Source organism: Pongo pygmaeus, chromosome X (assembly GCF_028885625.2).
Source record: "Pongo pygmaeus isolate AG05252 chromosome X, NHGRI_mPonPyg2-v2.0_pri, whole genome shotgun sequence".
Classification (NCBI taxonomy): domain Eukaryota; kingdom Metazoa; phylum Chordata; class Mammalia; order Primates; family Hominidae; genus Pongo; species Pongo pygmaeus.
In genome coordinates this window covers 156,244,660-156,268,101 of record NC_072396.2, presented here as the reverse complement: position 1 = coordinate 156,268,101, position 23,442 = coordinate 156,244,660, and the positions used below count along the sequence as shown (strand labels likewise).

Below are 23,442 nucleotides of genomic sequence, written 5' to 3'. Positions count from 1 at the left end.
TGGGGGAGAATCCTTCCTTGCCTCTTCCAGCTTTTGGTGGCCCCAGGCTTCCTTGGCTTGTGGCTGCCTCACTCCCATCTCTGCCTCCATCTTCACATGGCTGTCTCCTCTGCATGAGTAAGTCTCAGATTCCCTCTGCTCTCTCTTGTAAGTATGCATGTGATGGCATTTAGGATTTCAAAAATTATCAAGAATTATCCCATCCAGATAATCCAGGATAAACACTTCCTCTCAACATCCTTCATCACTTTTCCCATATAAGGTAATACTCACTCTTTTCCTACATAAGGTAATATCCACAGGTTCTAGGAAATAATAAGTGAATATACCTTTGGGGCACCACATTTTTCGCCAACCACGAGAGCCTGTGACAAATAACACTGGGCCCACCCAAAAAAATTGATAATATTCTCCCTGTCTTAAAGTCAGCTGAGAGGCAGACTTAATTCCATCTACAACCTTAATTCTCCCCTGCCAGATCAAGTAACATATTTACAGGTTCTAAGCATTCAGATGAGCATATTTGATGGGTCATTATTCTGCCTAGCACACCATGTAACAACTGTTATATACCAAATTGTGTCCCCTCTAAAAAATTCATATGTTGAAGTCCTAACCACTAGTACCTGAGAATGTGACTATATATGGAGATAGGCTCTTTAAAGAGGTAACTAAGGTAAAACAAGGTCATTAGGATGGGCCCTAATCCAGTGTGACTGGGGTCCTTGTAAGAAGTGATTAGGACACAAATGCCACACAGAGGGAAGATCAAGAGAAGACACAGGGAGAAGACGGTCACCTACAAGCCAAGGAGAGATACCTCAGAAGGAACCAGCCCTGCCTACACCTTGATCTTGGACTTCCAGCCTCCAGAACTGGGAGACAATGCATTTCTGTTGTCGAAGCCCCCCAGTCCATGGTACTCTTTTACAGCAGTCACAGGAAACTCATAAAGTCATCTAATCAAGGAAGCTATAGGGAAGGGAACAGACAGGGAGTGGGAATCTTGGAGCATCTTAAAATTCTGCCTAGCACAGGTGACAGTCCCCACCAGACTGTCTAAGTCATTTGGAAGAACTTGTTTAACTTTTCTTGCTTATTCCATTTTCCTGGGCTTTCTATTCATTTCCCACTCAAATTTTTATCTTAATTCTAATTGGTCTGAGGTGAGTTCGGAAGGAGGGTGAGTAAAGGGTGGAAGAGGACTGTGTCTCTAGCTAGCAGCAGCAGAAATGGTAGAGGAAAAAATGCATGGTGCCCTTGGCCTGTCCTACATACAATTCTTATGAAAGAAATGGTAAACATGTGAACAGACTTCATTTTTCACAGCCTCCAGTTTCATTTTCTATTGTGAATATTTTTAAAGCAACAAAATCTGGCTATCCAACGTACATTTTTCTTTAAAATGTATATTTTTATAATTTACACATAGCTGGGAAAATCAGATTCTGTTTCTACTCTAATTCATTCTGTTTATGTGCATGTTCACAGGCCAGAGCTAAACATGATAACATTGCTGGTAATTGCAGAATCGCAGCAACAGAGCAAGAGAAAGAGAACTGGTGGGTCTTCCCAGACCTGTGTCTGCAGGACACATCAAGAGCATTCTGTGAAACCATACTAAATGGGGAAGCCCCGCCCCCACATCCATGAAGAGCATATCCAGCTTCCCTGCTGCTTTGCTTGCGTGCAAAAAACCACTGATGTGGTGGTGAGGGATGGGGTTGGGGCTGGTTGAGAAAGGGAGGAGTGTTTTAGGGCTTCAGAGCAAAATGCAGAGTCCTGCGAACAAAGTGCTACAGATACAGATGGGAGGAAAAAAATCTGATACCCCTCCAACCATTTTGGTCTTCTTCCTGAGGCAGAGCAGATAATTTGGCACCAGGGGGCCTGTGTTGCTATCTTCCCACTTAGTAGGGGCTGGCCAAACTCTCATGCAACTCTGAGGTCCTAGGGATTCAGTGGTGAATAAGTCAAAGTGCCTACCCTCCTGCACTTACATTTTAGTGGAAGGAGGTGGCTAATAAAATAATTTCATCCAGTATTAAGTGTTGTGATAGCAATGGGGGTCTCACTGCTTTAGGTTGTCAGGGGAAACCTCTCTGAGGTGGCATGAGCATTGTGACCTGAAGGGTGAGGAAGAACCAGCTGTGAGAAGATCTGGGAAGAGGGTACCAGGCAGAGGGAACAGCTAATGGGACTGAGGGAGGTTCGGGGAACACCAAGAAGTCCAGGAGGCTGGCAAACGGTGAGCAAGTGGGGTGGGAATGAAATGAAAGGAAGTGGCCTGGCTTGTAGGCCACATATGGAGTCTAAATCTTCCTGAGTGAGATGGGGAGCTATTGGGAGAATTTTGAGCAGAGGCGTGGTACGCCTGATCTATTATTTTTCAAGGAAACTTCAGTTGCTTTGTGGCAAAGTGACCACAGGTGCAAGAAGGGCAGCAGAAACCAATTTGAGGCTCCAGGCGAGGAGTAAATCTGGGCTGGCCCCAAGTGGGAGCAGTGAAGGTGGTGAGATGCACACAGACGCAGGGTGTGCCATTTCTAGTATCCCTTCCCTCAGGGCTGCTGGATCCTCTTTTGGAGGAAAGCATCCGTGGGTTGGTTGCCAGGTTGTGAACAAATGTTCTCCACCTTCATCCTGTATTTACCAAAAGGGCTAACCTCAATGCATCTTTAACGGGTGCACGAGCAGGGCGTATGTGAAAGGAAATGCAGGCAGGTAAGCAGTGAAAGGTAATGGGGGGCAGGGAAGCCAGAGGGTTAATAGCACAGATGTGCCTAGAAACCATTTCTGCTTTTCTCCATTACCTCTCTGGTTTAGAAACCTCAGATTCACATACTCCTATTGGTTTTCCTTCTCTCCAAAGTCCACAGCAGTGAGGATTCCAAATAAGAAAAAGGCATCACAGGCACAGCAGTGGCCATGTCTATCTATGCACGCCTCAGTTGTTTCTTAAGTTGGCTGTTCCCTGTACTAAAATTGTCATTCAACATCATTCATTAGCACTGAAGCAAAGTCAATATGGATTGTCAGGAACCCAGTAAAGGTCTCCTTATTTTAAATTGCACCTTCGATATAGCATTATCAACATTCTACCTTTGCCTAATAAGGTGTGTGCTTACTTCAGGCTTTATACAAACATCTTCAAGTCCTTCATTAAACACATACACTGGGAGGCGCAATTCTAAATCTCCAGCAGTTCTCAATCCAGCTTCATGTTCATCACTGCCTGTTCCAAAAATTTTTTTTTTTTTTTTTGAGACAGAGTATTGCTCTGTCACCAGGCTCTCGACTCATTGCAACCTCCACCTCCCAGGTTCAAGTGATTCTCCTGCCACAGCCTCCTGAGTAGCTGGAACTACAGGCACACACCACTGCGCCCAGCTAATTTTTGTATTTTTAGTAGAGACAGGGTTTCACCATGTTGGCCAGGATGGTCTCTATCTCTTGACCTCGTGATCTGCCCGCCTCGGCCTCCCAAAGTGCTGGGATTACAGGCGTGAGCCACCACGCCCGGCCCCAAAGAGCTTTCTAGGCCCCCACCCCCAGAGACTCCGATTCAGAAGGTCTGGGTTACATTTGGGCAATCAGTTATTTTTAATAAATCCTACAAGGTGATTCCAGTAAACTTTCAGAACTGCTGTCCTGTAGTTTCTGCAATGCCATTACCTGTTTTCTGAGTTCCCTGGACATCTCATAACCTATAAAATTTTTTAATACTAAGACGTCTCAAATGTGTTTGGGAAGGAGATATTAACATTTATTAGTAAGAATTAGCTGGAGTCCTCAGAAGCACAGGAAGGAGCTGGAGTGCAATCAATGGGTGATTAGAGGACAGAGGACACAGGACATTAGTCATGAGGGGGTGGCATGTGGACGTCGTCAGGAATTATCTATTCCCACATTTAATTAGCCATAACTATTTCTCAACTCTCCTTTAGGGGCATTTGAAGCCCACCCCAGATGAAGTATAACCAGCCCTTTACAGCTCAACACCCCTCCCCCACACTCCCAATCAGTTTGAGCATTTCTGGTTGACATTTACTGCATAAAAACTTATCCTTGACAGGTCTCTATATAATCTACATAGCACAAACAGGCCAACGAACAAATTTTTTAAAGTGAGCTCTGTACATATTCTACATGTTATAAAATGAGAAGCAGGCAAACAAATTTTTAAAAACAGAGCGGTTAATAAAACATTAATTGAATCAGGACACAACAAAGTAGCACTACAAACACTTTTTTTAATGACATCAGATGGTAAATTTATACAAATTACAAGCTACAATATAGTGAATACAAAATCCATCCAGATAACGGTTAGAAAAACATCACTTAACAGAAGTAAATCGGATTCAAGTAGCTAAAGAACTCAAGCCCCCCATTTTGATGATTATACATGGCTTGAAATGCAGCACATCTAAATCCTCCCCCTAGTCAGGGCACTATTCAATACTACAGCATATTCAATGACTCTAGGGATTTAAAGATTCTAACACTTTTAGCATCGACGTCAAGAGACATCTCGTAACAGGTTCACTATGCAAAACTCAAATGAGAATGTGTGAACGTTCTTTGCAAACTGTAAGGTGCTGTGCAGATGTTGTTAGCTATTGCTATTATTACTGTTCAGTGAAATTACACTGAACGTGGGAAAAAGGAAGACTACTCTGTATAACTGACAAATATGACTTACAGAACATCTTAAAAGGAATGCAGATATTACTTTCAAATACACATAGCAACAACACAGGCAAGGAAAGTGTGGCCAGGAGTGATGTCGAGGAATTCCTATTTTAAGGAGTATATAAAGGATTAAGCTATTCATAGATTATGTGTAATATTTATCATTAGATTCCCAAAGTCCCTGAAAATAATTTATTTTTAAGGTGACCCTTTCCCCCTGAAAAGGGAAAAAGAAATCTTGTCAGGTTACTAATGTGCTGCTTCAGCCAGCTCTTGTAAAAATTATCTTAAACATAGGAGTAGAGTCTGAATTAATAGTTATACTAATCTGGTGGGTGACAGAGTGCTTGACAGCGGAGCAACCTGCCACTGACCTCAGACAAGTGACAAATTCTATGTCAGAGTTGAACCATAAGTTTTACAACTTCACTTGGGCATAAATTAAACAATAAACATGAACTTGTCTAGAGGTAAGAAATACACACTAGGTACATCTAAAATGGGATTTAAATCCTTTTTATGTACTTTCGGGTTTCATCTTTCTTTGGATATACGCTACTTGTTTAACTGATTTTAGTGGTCTCCTTGGGTATTCTAACTGTATACATAAAATTGACATGAAAATGGAAAACGCCGAACAAGTCAATTGGTTGTTTCTTTTGGCAAAGCTGATGACATTTTCATGATGAAAATGTTCTAATTATTAGGCCAGGCACGGTGGCTGATACCTGTAATCCCAGCAGAGGCGGGTGGATCACCTGAGGTCAGGAGTTCGAGACTAGCCTGGCTAACATGGTGAAACCCCGTCTCTACTAAAAATACAAAAATTAGCCGCGTGTGGTGGCACGCACCTGTCGTCTGAGGTACTCAGGGGGCTGAGGCAGGAGAATTGCTTGAACCCGGGAGGCGGAGGTTGCAGTGAGCCGAGATTGCGCCCTTGCACTCCAGCCTGCGCAAGAAGGGCAAAACTCCGTCTCGAAAAAAAAAAAAAGAAAAAAGAAAAGAAAATGTTCTAATTATTACAATGTATTTCTGTTAGATTTCCATGAAACATGGAGATTTTTAATGGCAGGTTTAAATTTTTTTTCACTAACAACCTCAAACCAAATTCTACTGTTATATGTACAATGGTATCCATTTGAAGAACTAATGACATCAGATACATTCTATAGCAGACTTTTCATTTCTCAACACAAATGAGAAAAAGGACTACATTCTCCAGGGCAAAACAGGAGGTGAGGAAGGTAATGTGTTACCGTAAATGGGGTTAAATCAGTAGTTTGGACTGACACTTCAAGTTATATCTCCTAACTGAGGTTATTCTTACAATCAGTTTTCAAACAATAGGGAACATATTTCTACCTTAAAACATGTATAAGGGCTCAACTGTAGCTTTCCTTTCTATACATCTTGAAGTATATATATTGTGTAAAACGAAATTAGTGAGACATTTTGAAAAATAAATCTATTTGTCAAATACCATATGTTATTTAACATAGTTAAAAACAGCAGCAAACTAGTGAGTTAACAGTTAAAACTCTAGGAAAAAACTGCTTTGAAAACAAGCCTATTTTGTTATAAGCCTAAATATCAACCCTAGCATTTGATTTTAACCTTCAAACATTTGGCGCTTTTTCCAAGAGGAAATTACAACTGCCTTTGCATACGCCCCTGGTTTAAATACTTGCAGAAAAATACCCATGTATCATTACCTATTCAGCAAATGCCTGAAACCAAAACAATAATCCAACATTGGACAGTAACATTTTACAAACAGCATAAGATCCCAAAAGCACAAGAAATACCTTGGCATTATATAAAAAGAAATTAAGTGGACAATTCTAAATACAACAATACTTCTTAATTAGGGACCATCTAGAAATCTACCACACACTACCCTAGACTCAAATGTCATTATACTAAAATTGTAGTCTTTAAGCAAGAATTAAAAACAGTTCCATAATAATCATACCTATCTTTCACTTTTCTCAACAGTTAAACACAAATGCCTATTTGACTTTTATGACTAATCATCCCTCTATTCCTTTAGTCCAGTTTCACAACATAAAAAATAATAAATGTGAACAACAAATCAGTAATGGTTTCACATACTTAAGCAAGAATCCTACTAAGTATTAGGATTATCAGTAACAGAAAATTTGAATTTTAAGAGAATAAAGATAGAATGTGCTTATTTAGAAAATGGTCAATAAGGCCGGGCGTGGTGGCTCACGCCTGTAATCCCAGCACTTTCGGAGGCCGAGGTGGGTGGATCACCTGAGGTCACAAGTTCAAGATTAGCCTGGACAACATGGTGAAACCCCGTCTCTACAAAAAAACACACAAAAAATTAGCCAGGCCTGGTGGCAGGCACCCGTAGTCCCAGCTACTTGGGAGGCTGAGGTGGAGAATCACTTGAACCCAGGAGGCAGAGGTTGCAGTGAGCCGAGATCGCACCACTGCACTCCAGCCTGGGCGACAGAGCAAAACTCTGTCTCAAAAAAAAAAGAAAAAGAAAATGGCCAATAATCACTCATCTGAAAAAAATGCAAATAGCTGTCAGGAAAAGCTGGCAGAATTTGAACTTGTAAGCTAAACTTTTAGTGTGTATCAAACTAGCATTAAGAAATGGCTTTCAAAAACGAATACAGGATATAAACTAAAATAGAGGTTATTTTTAGATGGCAACATTATGGGGAATTTTGATTTTTTTTCCTGTTTGAATATGTATTTTTCCAGTTTTCTACAAAGAACATATGTTATGATTTTATAATTAAAAAACAAATATTTGTGGGAGTGTTTTTAGATTGCACACAATTAGTACCAAATAACTAGAAAGAACACAGACTAAAGATACGAAAATAAAATCAAGGTTTTTTTCCATCAGATATGCCCAAGGAGAATACTTTTTGGGTGAAAAAAAAATGTTTTCCAGATTGTTTCCACTCCTAACATATGCAAAAATGAACATATTTAAATGCAAATTCCTATCATATACACTACAATTTTAAAAAACAGTAGAAAAAACAATTTTAAATGGAGCTTCCTCGAACCTTTTAACTGAAGCCTAGCTTCAATGTTGAATGAGGAAGCAAAGTATCTCATTAAAAAGTTGGTCTGCAAAGCACAAAGCTGGCCTGCAAGGGGACTTGAAGGAAGCAGGCTGAGTGTTTGAGTAGTGAGATCTTTGCTTTGCTCTTTAGATTCTTCAGTAAGCTAAGGTCCTTTTACCTGAATGGATGTAATTTAGCCTAGTTTTCCCATAAAATAATGTAACAGATAATTCTTATTGACTAGGGATTACACTTCATGTGAAATTCCTCAGTGACATTCAGATTAATTCCAGTGTCCATAATTTAAGCAATTTTCCATAGGAAATTAAAATCCCAAATCCAAGGACCTGGTATTTTCATGCTAAAGAAAGCATTCCAGCGTAAAGTGGAGTTTAATTTGCTTCACTGTGTGCATCTTAATATATCCAAATGAGTAAAACTCAAAAGCAACCGTAAGTCAGAATACTATAAAACATGTTTTGTTGAAAGAAGATAAAATTCCTTCCAGAGTATTGTATAATTAAATTAACATATTTATTTGTAGCTAATTTAACTTTTCCAAATTCTCATTTGCAAATCAGATTCATACAGTTAAAACTGAATATACAAACCAACATATTAGAAGGATCAAAATTTGCACTACTCTGACTCCTTAAGACTGACTTTAACATGTTCTTTCAACTTTATTCAAATCAGATGGCCCCCTCCAGCATTTATCATTTTAAAAAATGAATTTAATGCTATCAAAAGGTGATGTTCACTTTAATCCTGTTTGCCTTCACGCCACTGTCGTGAGCCTTCATTCCAGGCCACATACACAAAGAGGGCCAGCACCACATGGACGGCGACCACTGCAACAATAGCAGCGTAAAAATAGCTGTCCCTATTGGACATCCCAAGGGCGCCTATCAAGAGAAAAAAAAAAGTTTCCATTTTATTGCAAAATTTACCAAAGTACAAAAAAGAAACAAAGCATCCTAATTTTTATGATATATTTATTTAACTAGTCAGGCAATTAAAAAGTAATATTTTGGGTGGTAATGAATAAAGTATTCACTAAAAGATATGAGTACCTTCTATATATTAAGAACATTATTTTGGCCGGGTGCAGTGGCTCACGCCTGTAATCCCAGAACTTTGGGAGGCCAAGACGGGCAGATCACGAGGTCAGGAGATGGAAACCACCCTGGCTAACACGGTGAAACCCCGTCTCTACTAAAAATACAAAAAAATTAGCCAGGTGTAGTGGCAGGCGCCTGTAGTCCCAGCTACTCCGGAGGCTGAGGCAGCAGAATGGCGTGAACCTGGGAGGCAGAGTTTGCTGTGAGCCGAGATCGCGCCACTGCACTCCAGCCTGGGCGACTGAGTGAGACTCCGTCTCAAAAGAAAAAAAAAACAACATTGTTTTAAAAAAAACCATAATTATAAAAACTTCAGGCCAGGTGCGGTGGCTCACGCTTGTAATCCCAGCACTCTGGGAGGCCGAGGCGGGTGGATCACCTGAGGTCACGAGTTCGAGACCAGCCTGGCCAACATGGTGAAACCCCATCTCTACTAAAAATACCAAAAATTAGTTGGGTATAGTGGCGGGTGCCTGTAATCCCAGATACTCAGGAGGCTGAGACAGGAGAATCGCTTGAACATGGGAGGCGGAGGTTGCGGTGAGCCGAGATTGCGCCATTGCACTCCAGCCTGTGCAACAAGAGTGAAACTGTCTCAAAAAAAAAAAAAAAAAAAAATACTTCAACATCAAAAAGGGGACTTCATTCTCTCTTCCTTCCATTATCGGACACTAGAAGTCCATTCCCCCAAAATTCCTCCTCCCCTGTCAGCCAACTCCTATTCTTTAAAGGGTACTAAGAGAAAGGATTTGCAAGCTATTTCACAGAAAACCATAGGAAAACTGTCAAGCTGAAACAAGTTATTTCATAAAGACTCATTATGAGCAATATGATTTTTTGAAAAGCTAAACAAGAAAAAAAATAAGAATACCCAGTTTAAAGATATAAAGAGGTCATAAAAGCACAGAATCTTAAATTGGGGGAAAACATCTTGTTTTAATGGGTCTAAGATTACCTTCAAATATATAAGATTTAGTTGTGAAATATAACCCAATAGGAACAGTGATCATTAAAGCTGTGAAGAACAGGAGCGTCTTCAGTGTAGATGCTAATGAGCTTTCATTTCTGGAATAAAGTAAACAAAGAGAAAATCAGAACCTGCACAGTCATATCCAAACACTCTTATGTCCCTAAAACTATAAACATCCACAAATGAGATGCTATGTAGGAGGAAGATCACAGGCAGGGACTCGTAATCCGAAGATCCTAGAGAATCAGCTGTGGGTAGTGGGAATTTCTTGAGCCGGAACATAAAGATTATACACCACCTTTAGGGACTGTCATTCATATCCAGTGTGAGACGAAGCGTCAGGGCGCCTCAGATCAACTGCCAACAAGCTGGGTGAACAAACTAAGTGAAGAAACTCAGTGCCCCTGCCTCTGGAACTGGAGCTTCTACCCAGGGAAGCCACAGCGGACAGCGGCACCAGTGCCCAACCCATGCGGCAACCGTGTCCACCAGCACCAGACACCAGACCTGGGAACACAGCAGGCACCATGGGTGGATCAGCACGCCCTCTCTTGCTGGAATCAGAGCTTCCGTCAGGGGAAGCCACCAGCTTGCTGTCCTCCAGCGTGAGACAGTGGACCAGGGAACTAACGAGGCAGACACACCTGTGCACCCTCCCACACTGGAATCAGAGCTTTTGCCCAGGGAAGCCACTGTCACACCGGTACCTGAGCCCACGCAGCAACCCTGACCACCAGCACCAGACGCCAGACCAGGGAACTCAGCAGGCACCACAGGTGGAGCAGTGTGCCCTCTCCCGCTGGAATCGGCGCTTGCATCTGGGAAAGCTGCCAGCTTCCTGTCCTCCAGCACCAGACAGTGGACCAGCAAACTAACCAGGTGGAGCAGACGCACCAGCGTGCCCTCCCTCACTGGGATCAGAGCTTTGGCCCAAGGAAGCCACTGCCACACCAGTCCCTGAGCCCATGCAGCAACCCTAACCACCAGCACCAGACACCAGACCACTGAAGGAGGTAGGCAGAGTGAACGGACCAGTGCGCCCTCCCCAGCTGGAATAGGTACTTCTGTTATGGGTGAAAAATCGAGCTAGAGGGAACACTTCCAAACACGTTTTAAGCGGCTCGAATCACCTTGATACCTAAGCCAGAGAGACACAGCAAGAAAACTACAGGACATCACTGATGAACACCGGTGCAGAATTCCTCAATAACATATTTTCAAACCAAATTCAACAATAATCAGGCCAGGTGTGCTGGCTCACACCTGTAATCCCAGCACTTTGGGAGGCCGAGGCAGGCGGATCACTTGAGGCCAGGAGTTCGAGATCAGCCTGGCCAACATGGCAAAACCCAGTCTCTACTAAAAATACAAAAATTAGCTGAGCGTGGTGGCGTGTGCCTATAGTCCCAGCTACTTGGGAGGCCAAGGCACAAGAATCCCTTGAACCTGGGAGGCAGAGGTTGCAATGAGCCAAAATCGCACTCCAGTCTGGGCAACAGAGCAAGATTCTGTCACAAACAAACAAACAAAACCAATACATCAAAAAGATTATATATTATGACCAAGTAGGATCATCTCAGTTGATGCAGAAAAAGCACTTGACAAACTTCCGCATCCTTTACTGAGCTGAAAAAGAAATCAAGAAAACAATCTAATTTATAATAGCATTAAAAAAAACAAAACTTACGGGCCAGGCTCAGTGGCTCATGCCTATAACCCCAGCACTTTGGGAAGGCTGAGGCTTGAGGCCGGGAGTTTGACGCAAGCCTAGGTAACATAGCAAAACCCCACCTCTACAAAAAAAAAATTCTGATAATTCGCTGGGCATGGTGGCACGTGCCTGTAATCTCAGCTACTCAAGAGGCTGAAGTGGGAGGAGTGTTTGAGCCCCAGAGGTCAAGGCTGCAGTGAGCAGTGATTGGGGCACTTTACTCTGGCCTGGGTGACAGAGCAAGACTCTATTTCAAAAAAAAAGAAACTTAGGAATAAATTTAACCAAGGTGATGAGTGACTTGCACACTGAAAAGTATAAAACACTGATGAAAGAAATTGAAGATGACACAAATAAATGTAAAGATATCCTGTGTTCATGGATTGGAAGAATTAATACTGTTGAAATGTCCACAGTACCCAAAGCAACATACAGATATAACACAATCTCTATCAAAATTCCAGTAGCATTATTCATTAAAATAGAAAAACAATCCTGAAATTCATCATACAGAACCACAAAAAGCCCCAAATAGCCAAAGCAACACTGAAAAAGTTGTAAGCGTCACACTTTCTGATTTAAAATATTACAGTTATAGTAATCAAAACAATATGGTATTGGCATAAAAACAGAAACATATAACAATGAAACAGAATAGAGCCCAGAAATAAATCCAAACATATATGGCCAACTAATCTTTGACAGGGATGTTAAGAGGAACACAATGGGGAAAGCACAGTCTCTTCAATAAGTGGTACTGGGAAAACAGGATTTCTACATGCAAAGAAAAAAACTGGACTCTTACACCATAAACAAAAATCAACCCCAAATGGATAAAATAACTAAAACATAAAGATATAAAGTTTTAAGACACAGAAGAACACAGAGGGAAAGGTCCTTACCATTGGCCTCAGTAATGATTTTTTGGATATCACACCAAAAGCTCAGGCTACAAAAGAAAAAATAAAGCGGCTTGCATCAAACTAAAAAGCTTCTGTACTGCAAAGGAAACAATCAACAAAATGAAAAGGCAGCTTACAGACTAGGAAAACATATTTGCGAAGCACCTATTTTGTAAGAGGTTAATGTCCAAAATTTATAAAGAACTCTTACAACTCAGCAGAAAAACCACCTGATTAAAATATGGACAACAGCTGGACAGACATTTCTCCAAAGACATAAAAATGGCCAAGAGATAAATGAAAATGTGCTTAACATCACTAAATCATCAGGGAAATGCAAATCAAAACCACTATGAGATATAACCTCACACTTCTAAGGACAGCTATTATCAAAAAGGCAAGTGATAACAAATGTTTGTAAAAGTATGGAGAAAAAGAAACCCTACTACATTGTGACTGGAAATGTAGACTGGTACAGCCATTATGGAAAACAGTTCCTAAAGAAATCAAAAATAGAACTACCACACAGCCCAGCAATCTCTCTTCTGGAATATAACCAAAGGAGATGAAATCACTACCTCGTAAAAATATCTGCACTTCCATGTTCATTGCAGCATTATTCACAATAGCCAAGATTTGAAAACAACCTAAGTGTATGTAGACAGACAAAATGAAGAAACCGTAGTGTATATATACAAGGGAATATTTTATTCAGCCTTAAAAGAGGACATCTGCCATTTGCCACAACATGGATGGACCTGGAAGACATTATGTTAAGTAAAATAAGCCAAACACAGAAAGACAAATACTACATGAGCTCACTTATATGTGGAATCTTTAAAAAAAAAAAAAAAAAAAAAAGGTTAACGGTCAACTACACAGGGACAGAGAATAAAACAGTAGTTACCATGGTGGTGGGGGTGGGAGGCTGGAGGGGAGGAAATAGGGAGATATACATCAAAAGACACAAAGCAGTAGATATATGGATTAACAAGTTAGATATCTAATGTACAAGAGGACTATAGGCAATAAAGTTGCATGGTATTAGGGACTTTTGTAAATAAGATTTTAGCTGCCTCTGGTCACACACACACAAAAGTATGTGAGATGACAGATATATTAATCTGCTTCACCATAGTAATCATTTTACTGTATGTATGCCATAACATCATGTTATGAACCTCAAATATACACAACGAAATTTATTTAAAAAGAACCTGAACAAAAAACCCACAAAAATATTGAGTAAAATATATATTAAATATAACTAACCTCATGCCTATTTCTTGATCACATGCTCTGCACATGTGTGAGAAATTAAATGCTTACTGCTGTAAAAAAAAAAAAGTTCTAATATTTTCTTTTGGTACTTAAATGCATCATCTTTTAGCAGGCCTCATTTTGGTTATTACTGAGCTATACAACTCTCATTTAATATACATAAGCTCCCTTAAACTGTTTCCTACTAGTAAATTTTTAGAGGAATTTATTGTGTAATCCTCATGAAGAGTATGAGTGTCTGCAGTGGAGAATCTACAAAAAATACAAAGAGTCACTAATTGGCCAATTCTTTTGTGGACCCTAAAAAAAGCACTTGACTTTGGTGTTTCTATGGTGAGTAAAAAAGTATGTTTTAGGAATGCAACTTTCAGATTATCTAACTTGTTAAAGGAACAGAAAGGAAGTCTTAACTGATTGTTTTGTTCTTTACATGACCTCTCTTGAGTATCTATTATCTGGCCTGGCTTTTAAAAAGTTTATTATTGAAAAGATGATACAACACCATAAAAATGTTTTAAAGTAAACAAAATCACTTATAATCCCACCACCCAAATATAACCTTTCTACATGTTAATTTCTAGCCCCCACACAATCTATACACAGCATACCTTAATAATTTACGGCTAATTCCTTCTCACTTCTCTCTTTACCTCAAACTTCAAAAATATGACTACTTTTCTGTGTTGTGACCTCACTAATATGGGACTAAGCATTAAGTCAAAGTGTACATACAAACTTTTGAAAACTAGCAAACTTCCTCTACTGTTTGTAGGACATTTTCTCCTTGGATTCCAGCCACAAGAGCTGTTGGTTTTGCTGACACAAGCCACCTTGGGTAAAATCAGTGGCTTATTCCAAGACAAAGCAACTGATGCTATTCAATTGATTTATCCTATGTTATCTTTGGGTGTTACTGAGCAGAGATTTGTTAGAAATGAGGAATGAGAAAGGCTGGAATTAAAGTTGTCCTCACACAAAGGAAAAAGTTCAGGATGAACCTTACTCTGCCTCCATTTAAAACACCACCTAGTTTTCCCACTTCATACAAACTTCTGCAGCCAACATTGAGCAGACAGAGCCTACCACATTCCCTTTTGTAGCAAGTAAGACAACAGGAATTCTTTCTCCCACAGCCAAGATTTCAATGCAAATTCCATTAGGAAACCAGAATCAGTCTAGAAGGACTATGCTCTAAGTGTATCTAATAAAAATATGTTGGTATTCTCATAAATGAATAATTTTTTTAGAAAACCCACATTGAGGCTGGATAAAGAAAATGTGGTACATATACACCATGGAACACTATGCAGCCATAAAAAAGAATGAGATCATGTCCTTTGCAGCAACATGACTGGAGCTGGAAGCCATTACCCTAAGCAAATTAAGACAGGAAAAGAAAACCAAATACTGCATGTTCTCATAAGTGGGAACTAAACAACAAGAACAGATGGACACTAGGAGAGGAACAACAGACACTGGGGCCTACTTGAGGGTGGAGGCTGGGAGGAGGGAGAGAATCAGAAAAAATGCCTATCGGGTACTATGCTTATTACCTGGGTGACAAAATTACCTGTACTCCAAGCCCCCGTGACACGCAGTTTACCTATATAACAAACCTGCGCATGTACTCATGAACCTAAAATAAAAGTTAAAAAAAAAAAAAACCCACAATGACCCTGTCGGAAAGAGAAGGCATCACAGAGCTCCAAAGATCGTGGGCTTTGGAGTCAGTGAGCTTGGTCAAACGTTAGCTTCAATTACATACTAACTTTGTCGCCTAATTCTGTAATCACTCACCCTCAGTTTCAAGTCACTTACCCTCAACTGCATCCTCTTCAAAACTGGGAAATCCAGCAGTTAGAGAAATTAAGAATTCAGATAATGTATGTAAAGCACGTGCACTGAGCCTGGCATACAGTAGGTCTTAAGGAATGGTAGCTAACTCCCTCACCACTCCCTTGCCTACTGGGGTGGGCCAGAACCACCTGCTCTCTCATACATTCCTTCAACTCAGCCACCAGCCTCTGTCTTACTGATTCCCCAAGTGAAGCAGTCCCACACCAGGGGACTATTCCTTTCTACTCCTTCATTCATACAGCAAAGATTTATTAAGCCCCGACTATGCAGGCCCCCTAGGGAACACGGAGATGAAGGAGACCGCGTTCCCGTCCTCGGAAGGCTGACCCTGCGGTAATGAAAGAGACTGCACTATAAACGACAGCGAGAGGAAGTGCTAGGATGGGAGCATGAGCTGAAGGCCCACTGACCTATTCCCCATGACCCCGGATCCCTTGTTCCCGAGCAAAAGGTCGGGGCCGGGCGTTTAGACGTCTCAGGCTCCAACCTGCTCTCCCCGCCCCCCTCCCTGCGGCCAGGTCCCCGGGGTCCAGACCTCACGCCCACCCATTCAGCTAGGGCCTTCCCTCAGGCCCTGCTCCAGGCTGGGGCCAGTCCGCTTCGCGGTCCAGGCCCCGCTCAGGGCTACCTGAACTCCGGAGGCTGCAGTGCGTTCAGCGCCGCTTTATCCGGGCGCTCCATGGTGTAGCCGTGCCGGCACAGGCGCTCGGCGGCGCAGCTAGGCTCGGCGGCCGCGCTCAGTAAGCTCCGCTGGGGAACGGCCGAGGCTGTTCGCACCGGACGTAGCGGTTCGCGCCGGAAGTGCCCGTTCGCGCCGGAAGTGCCCGTTCGCGCCGGGCGGCGGGCCACAGTACGCAGGCGCGGCGCGGCGCGGCACGGCGCAGCGACGCAGGGCTGTTGCAGGCGCGGGCGCGGGCGCGGGTTCGGGCGCGGGCGCGGGCGCGGGCGCCGGGTACGGCTCGGCCGCGGGCGCTCACATGACTTACCGGCGGTGGCTCCGCGGCGTGCGCCCTGCCAGGAGGGGCCTGTGCTCGAGGAGCAGGCCTGGCGAGTAGCCCAGCCACTCCACGTTGAGCCGGGACTTGCCGCGCAACATGGTCCTCCTGGGCGGGCGGCGGCTACGCCGCCCCCTGAGCTCGCGCGAACACTGGTCCTCGTCTGCGTCCCGGTCGCTGAGCTGGGGGCGGCAAGGAGACCCGAGCAGATGAGCAGCGAGGAGGGACTGCCAGCCAGAGGGCTGTGGTGCTAGGCAACTGAGCGTATTCCGCCGACAACACAAAAAAACAATGCGCATTATTTCGCCACTACTTGAGCAAATAAATGCCTCATTAATTACTGCCCACAGTGGTAGGAAGTCCAGCCCTTGGCAGCTGGGAGGAGTTAAACACTCACCCGAGTCCGTAAAACTAGAGAATGTCAGAGTTCAAAGAGCTCTTGCTGAGAATGACTGTTCCAGACTCGATGCCAGTGACCCCCAACTTCCACTTAAAAGTTAAAAACATATTTTGCAGCTGCTCAGAAAGCCGCCAATGAGACAACAGGGACTCAAATAGTAAGAACAGATGGGCCTCCCGGGCCTGCGCAACCCGAGAGAGGTAAAAACGAAAGGGTGGGTAAGCCTGGAGTCAGGCTTGACAAAATTAGGTTGCCACTGGCTGCTAATAAGAGGACAGCCCTTACATGGTCAGCGCCTGGAAAGGGCCGCTGACCACACAGCTATTTTCTGCACCACATGGAGACAAAGACCACATCTGAAATCATGACTAAACCAGCAGCTTAGAGTGGTGGAAAGGGCAATGGACTGGGCAGCAGGAAGTCCAGGTTTTAGTTCAAACTGAATAATCCCCCTCTAGGGCTGAGTGTGCTGGCTCACGCCTGTAATCCCAACACTTTGGAAAGCTGAGGCAGGAGGATTGCGTGAGGCCAGTAGTTCCAGAGCAGCTTGGGCAGCATAGCAAGACTGTGTCTCTAAAAAAAAAACCTGTAAAATATTTAATAAAAATAATAGTAATCTCTATCTGGGCCTCATCTAGACCTTTAGGTGAGTAAGAACCACCTAATGTAAGAACTTGGGGTACAAAGAGAATCTAGCTCTGGGGTAGGCAAACTGAGCCAGCCGACCTATAATACATGGAGCCTACCACCTGTTTTTCTACAGCCCTGAGGTAAGAATGCTTTTTCCTTTTTAAATTGTTGAAAACGTCAAAAGAATAACATGACACGTGAAATTTATATAAAATTCAAATTTCAGCGTCTATTGATAAAATTTTATTGGAGCTCAGCCATTCTCACTTGTTTGTATTGTCTACAACAGCAATGTTGAGTAGTTGTGACAGAGACGGTATGATCTGCAATGCCCGAAATTCTTACCATCTGACCCTTTTACAGAAGAGTTTGCTGACCCCTGCTCTAGCTAATCAGCCTGCAGTGAGGTCCTTCAATCCCTAGGGACCCATAAATGTAGTAATGGTGGTTCTGAAGGCAGTTTTTAATATTTTTAAAAACCTAATGAATCTATTTACTTTCTATTAGGCATCCAAAGCTACTTAAAATATCACCCTTCTTTGATTTTTGACACTTACTATATCATGATGAGGTTATCCTAGTTATCCCATAAGAAAAGACTGTTCACAAATTATTATGAAAATAAGCCACAGTATACTTAGTAGAATAAATCTTTTAAAACATAGAATGAACACAAGTGGGGGAACAGAATTGTGACTTATTGTTCCCCAATACCTAGAGTAGGGCTTAGTAGGAACTAATAAATATTTGTTAAATAAATAAATTGGGTCCCCAAAAGGAAAAAGAGCAAAATAGTTCTTGATGGTGAAAAAATTGGGAACCAGCTTGGCGTGGTGGCACATGCCTGTAATCCCAGCTACTCAGGAGGCTGAGGCAGAAAATCGCTTGAACTCAGGAGGCGGAGGTTGCAGTGAGCCAAGATCGTGCCACTGCACTGCACTCCAGCCTGGGTGACAGAGTAAGACTCTGTCCACCACCCCCTCAAAAAATTGGGAACCACTGTTGTTGTAGTTTGCCGGGGCTTCCATAACAAATGCCACAAACTAAGTGGCTTCAACAACAGAAGTTAATCATCTCCCAGTTCAGGAGGTTAGAAGTCTGAGATGGAGATGTTGGCAAGGCTGGTTCCTTCTGAAGGTTGTGAAGGAAGGACTCTTCCAGGCCCCTCTTCTATTTTCTGGTGGTTTGCTGACAATCTTTGGCATTTCTTGGCTTGTAGAAGCATCACCCTGATCTCTGCATTTTTCTTCAAACGGCCTTCTCCCTGCATCTGTGTTTCTGTCCAAATTTTCCCTTTTTATAAGGACACCAGTCATAATGCATTAGGGGCCCACCCTACACCTGTATGAACTTAACTATTTACATCTGCAGCGACGCTGTTTCACTCTGGGGTACTGGGGGCTAGGATTTCAGCATATGAATTTGGGGATGGTGTGGGTGACCGTGCCAGCAATTCAACCCATAACAGTAATCTAAACACTTCCTTGTACAGATGAGAAAACTGCGGCCCAGAGAGGGGACGGGACTTGTGGGAAGTCACACATTTATCTAGTGGGATGTAGCTTGACTCCTGACTCTCAGGCTGGCACTTTTACACTCCCACATTAACAGCCTAAGTTGCACTTGTGTGATGACTCAAACAGGAACCATTCATAAATGAGATTTGCTGTGGGACAAACTGCTCATGTAATTTACATAGTAGTGTTTTTAAATATAAACAAAAGCTCTCATATCTCTTTTTTATTCATTTATTTATTTATTTATTTTGAGACAGAGTCTCGCTCTGTCGCCCAGGCTGGAATGCAGTGGCGCGATCTCCGCTCACTACAAGCTCCGCCTCCCGGGTTCACGCCATTCTCCTGCCTCAGCCTCCTGAGTAGCTGGGACTACAGGCGCCTGCCACCACGCCCGGCTAATTTTTTGTATTTTTTTTAATAGAGACGGGGGTTTCACCGTGTTAGCCAGGATGGTCTCGATCTCCTGACCTCGTGATCCGCCCGCCTCGGCCTCCCAAAGTGTTGGGATTACAGGCGTGAGCCACCGCGCCCGGCCATATCTCTTTTTTATGCTGACTTATACGCTCTACCGACATTTACTGTGAGCTTACTGAGGTAGACAGAGAACTTTAAAAATAAACTCAGAATCTGTACTAGAAGGAAAGAATCTAGCCAGCAGTCAGCCCTCTCAACAGAGCCCTGAAACCTCCTACCTGCAGTGCTACAAAAGAATTAGAGGCAAGTGGAGCCCATACAGAGCCGTTGCCATGGGAATGAAATGGTGTGTTAGGGGGTGTGGCCACTACAGAGGAAACCATAATAGTGGTTTCCTACCACTGCTGCCCTAAAGCATGTGTCTTGTGCTTCATTTTACTGAGCATATTCACAGTCCCTACAATTTATACCATCCCCACTTCATAAGTGGAAAAACTGAGGCCAGGGAGAATTTCAGAGTCTGGTGAAGTCTTCCCAATGCCCCTTAAAGTCAGAAACTGATTCTCAAACTGAAAGAGCCCCAGTTTGGCACTTTAATTTTAGTTGAGAAAACTGACAGCTAAAGATGGGAAGTTATTTGCCCCAAATTACCTAGGTCAGTGATAGAATTAGAGAATGTATAGTTCCTAATTCTGTCTCGTGTTTTCTCCACCATATTGTTGTAAACTTCTGTACTACTTGTAAGACATGTTTTCTCCACAATATTGTTATAAACTTCTGTACTATTAACCCAGTGACGTGAAAAGTATACACCCAAAGACACGTTTTGCAACCCCAAATTGCTTTACTTACCCGAAAAAACTTCGTTTCATGAAGTTTCCTTTTGGGTGGCTGGCTGTGGGATTGGATGGAACAACCATATTGAAACACCAACTGATACTTGCCAAGGCCTATACCTGAACAGCACGGTGTTTTTAAAACTAAGACATAAGGAAAATAGAAATAAGCTCCACTGTACAATCAACAAAACTCATATTAAAAAAGAGAGAGAGAAACTCTGGCTTCTTTGTAATGTAGGCTGTGATGTCTTTAAAAAAAAATTGGTAAAATATGCCCCCTGGTGAAAAAGCATAGTTCCATTTATAGAAAAAAAAATAACTAAGGGGTTATTATAGTTAAAACCTCCATTGTCAGCGCTGCCCTTCACCCCAGGCAATGAATTGGATTTTACTCAAGGGTCTTCCTTACCTCACATCAACCTCTGGCCACCACTGCTGCCCTAAAGCATGTGTCTTGTGCTTCATTTTAAATAGCATGTTCACAATCCCTACAATTGATACCATCCCCATTTCATTTCCAGGTAGAAATACTAAAACTAAGGGAAATTTCAGTCTGGTGAGGTCCTCACAATGCCCCTTGCCTCCTGACTCTTGAATGCCCTAAAATTTACATCAGGCTACCTCTTCCAGCTCTATTTGCCAGATAACTAAGCTGGGATCTCTGAGCTGGTGAAGGGACTTGCCTATGGAGTCAAGGAATGCTCAGGGTTCATGCCTCAGGACTGTTCTCACCAACTTGACTCACCTTTGGGGCTCTAGTGGAGCCCGTGGGCCTTCCGGCAAACAGAAGTAGGCAATGGGGGTCAGGAAATGGCCCCCACTGCCTGTCCAGTGTGGTGCCAGCTCAGCCTAGGATCCCATGTCCCCTGGCACACCAGTGGTTTGATACAACCAGAGGATCTCCTGCCCATGAGGGGCGGCAGCGCTCCAGTTACTAACCCCCAAGTGAAAGATCCTGGATCAAGTCTTTCCTGATTGGCCTGCACCCAGAGGCTACGCTACCAGAAGAGGAACTGGACAAGGGCACCCTGAGGACAGATGTGACAAGGCCACGCCCCGAGATATACACACTTTTTTTCCTTGAAAGGCCCAGGCTCTGAGGAGGTGCTCGCAACCAGTGGGCTGAATAAAAGAGCAAGTGTCAGCGCGGAGAGAGCTAGGCCCGGGCTCACCAAGACATAGAGCCCAAGGGTTCTGGAAACACTGTTCACGGTGGAGCAGGAGGCTCGAGCGCCAGAGACCTCGGAGTTGGGTTTCCACGTGGTTTTTCCCAGTGCCAAGTAGGTGGGGCAGGGGAGGGCGGGGCAAGGCCAGCTCCCAGCTCGGGCCACTCTGATTGGTCCGGAGCAGCATGTCTTTCCTGCCGACCGTGGGCGATTCTGGGCAGGCCGAGCAGCCCCGCCCACCCGCAGCCCAACGCGAAGGGGCGGGACCTAGAGCTGGCTGAAGACTGAGCGCCCTGCACCCAGCAGGTGTCGGAGTGACATCAGAGTGTCTAGCCCCTCATCTCGTGGAGGCTGGCACCCCCGGCGCTCATTGAGTAAACAAATACATAATTGGTGAATGCGTGAGTGGGTGACAGAAATCCAAGGGAAAACCCAAAATTCTTGCAGGATTTCAATGAGAAATAGCTATAGATTTTGTTTTGGTTGTTTTCGCTGTTCTCGGTTCTTACTTTTTCCATAATTGGGTGGAAAAAGTTAGAAACACTCGAGAGAGGAAAAAACTGCAAGAGGCAAATGAAACCCAGGAGAAGCAAGGCAAGGAGGAGCTGGTGATTCGAGAATGTGTAATAAAAAGACGTAAAAGATGAATAAAGTGCTCCTGGCCCGGGCATGCCTGGCCCTTGGCTTCTTGGCTGAGTGATCCCAGGCTGCACCTCTAGCTCCTGTCCTGGGAAGAAGAAATCGCCTTACAAGAGGGGCGGAGCGAAGGGAGTGTATGTGCTAGCGTGTGGGGCTGTGTATATGAGTGTGTGTGCATTTGAATATGTGAGTGTGCTTCACTGTGTGTGTGAGGGTATGTGTGACTGTGTGTGTGTGCGCGCGCACGCATGTGAGTTTGTCTACATCACTGGTGGAAATATAATTAAAAACAAAATCTTCTCCCAGCCCAGATAACCTCTCCATAAAGGTAGAAGAGAAAGAAAACAATTTTCTTGAATAAACATTAAATCAGAATGTGATACGAATCACAGGCAGCCAGCTAAAAGTATTGCAAGGACAGAAAGAAACCTCACGCTAGGCATACCTCAGAGGTATTGCAGTTTGGTTGAAGACCAGCACAATAAAGCGAATATTGCAATAAAGCAAGTCACATAATTTTTTTGGTTTCTCAGTTCATATGAAAGTTATGTTTATACTATAGTGTAGTCTGTTAGGTGTACAGTAACATTATGTCTAAAAGTAACGTACATACCTTAATTTAAAAATACTTTATTGCTAGAAAATGCTAATGATCATCTGAGGCTTCATCTAGTGGTAATTTTTTTGCTGGTGTAGGGTCTTGCCTCCATGTGGATGGCTGGTGACTGATCAGGGTGGTACTTGCTGAAGGTTGGAGTGGCTGTGGTAATTTCTTAAAATAAGATAACTATGAAGTTTGCCGCATCGACTGACTCTTCATTTCATGAAAGATTTTTCTGTAGTTTGCAATGCTGTTTGATAGCATTTTATCCACAGAACTTCTTTCAAAACTGGAGTCAGTCCTCTCAAACACTGTTGCCACTTTATCAGCTGTTTATAAAATATTCTAAGTACTTTGCTGTCATTTTAACAATATTCACAACATGTTCACCAGGAGTAGATTCCATTTCAAGAAACCCCTTCCTTTGTTCATCCATAAGAAGCAACGCCTCATCTGTTTAAGTTTGATCATGAGATTGCAGCAATTCAGTCACATCTTCAGGCTCCACTTTTAATTCCAGTTCTCTTGCTGTATCCTCCACATCTGCAGTGACTTCCCCCACTGAAGTCTTGAATCCTTCAGAGTCATCCACAAGGGCTGGAATCAACTTCTTTTACTCTCCTATTATTGTTGATGTTTTGACCTCTTATG

At 43.0% G+C, this 23,442-nt stretch overlaps 1 protein-coding gene across 2 annotated transcripts; it reads right to left on the bottom strand.

Moving 5' to 3' along the window:
- Window positions 1–4,233: 4,233 nt before the first annotated feature.
- VMA21 (vacuolar ATPase assembly factor VMA21) lies at window positions 4,234–17,315 on the bottom strand. 2 transcript variants are annotated; one of them, XM_054472296.2, is made up of 3 exons: window positions 16,577–17,315; window positions 9,825–9,934; window positions 4,234–8,653 (listed from the first exon to the last, which is right to left on the bottom strand). In XM_054472296.2, exons 1-3 carry the CDS (start codon window positions 16,882–16,884, stop codon window positions 8,511–8,513), a joined length of 561 nt encoding a protein of 186 aa, XP_054328271.1. In that variant the 5' UTR covers window positions 16,885–17,315; the 3' UTR covers window positions 4,234–8,510. The 2 variants fall into 2 exon arrangements, with proteins under 2 accessions (XP_054328271.1, XP_054328272.1); XM_054472297.2 differs by lacking the exon at window positions 16,577–17,315 and adding an exon at window positions 16,219–16,410.
- Window positions 17,316–23,442: the final 6,127 nt, after the last annotated feature.

Bases quoted from the DNA above. Each gene is read 5' to 3' on its own strand.
- VMA21 (XM_054472296.2), bottom strand. From the start codon at position 16,884: ATGCGCATTGTTTTTTTGTGTTGTCGGCGGAATACGCTCAGTTGCCTA. The intron at 9,935-16,576 runs GTAAGTCATGTG...ACTTTATTCCAG, and splicing joins ACGCCGCGGAGCCACCGCCG to AAATGAAAGCTCATTAGCAT. The intron at 8,654-9,824 runs GTAATCTTAGAC...TTCTCTTGATAG, and splicing joins TAAATCTTATATATTTGAAG to GCGCCCTTGGGATGTCCAAT.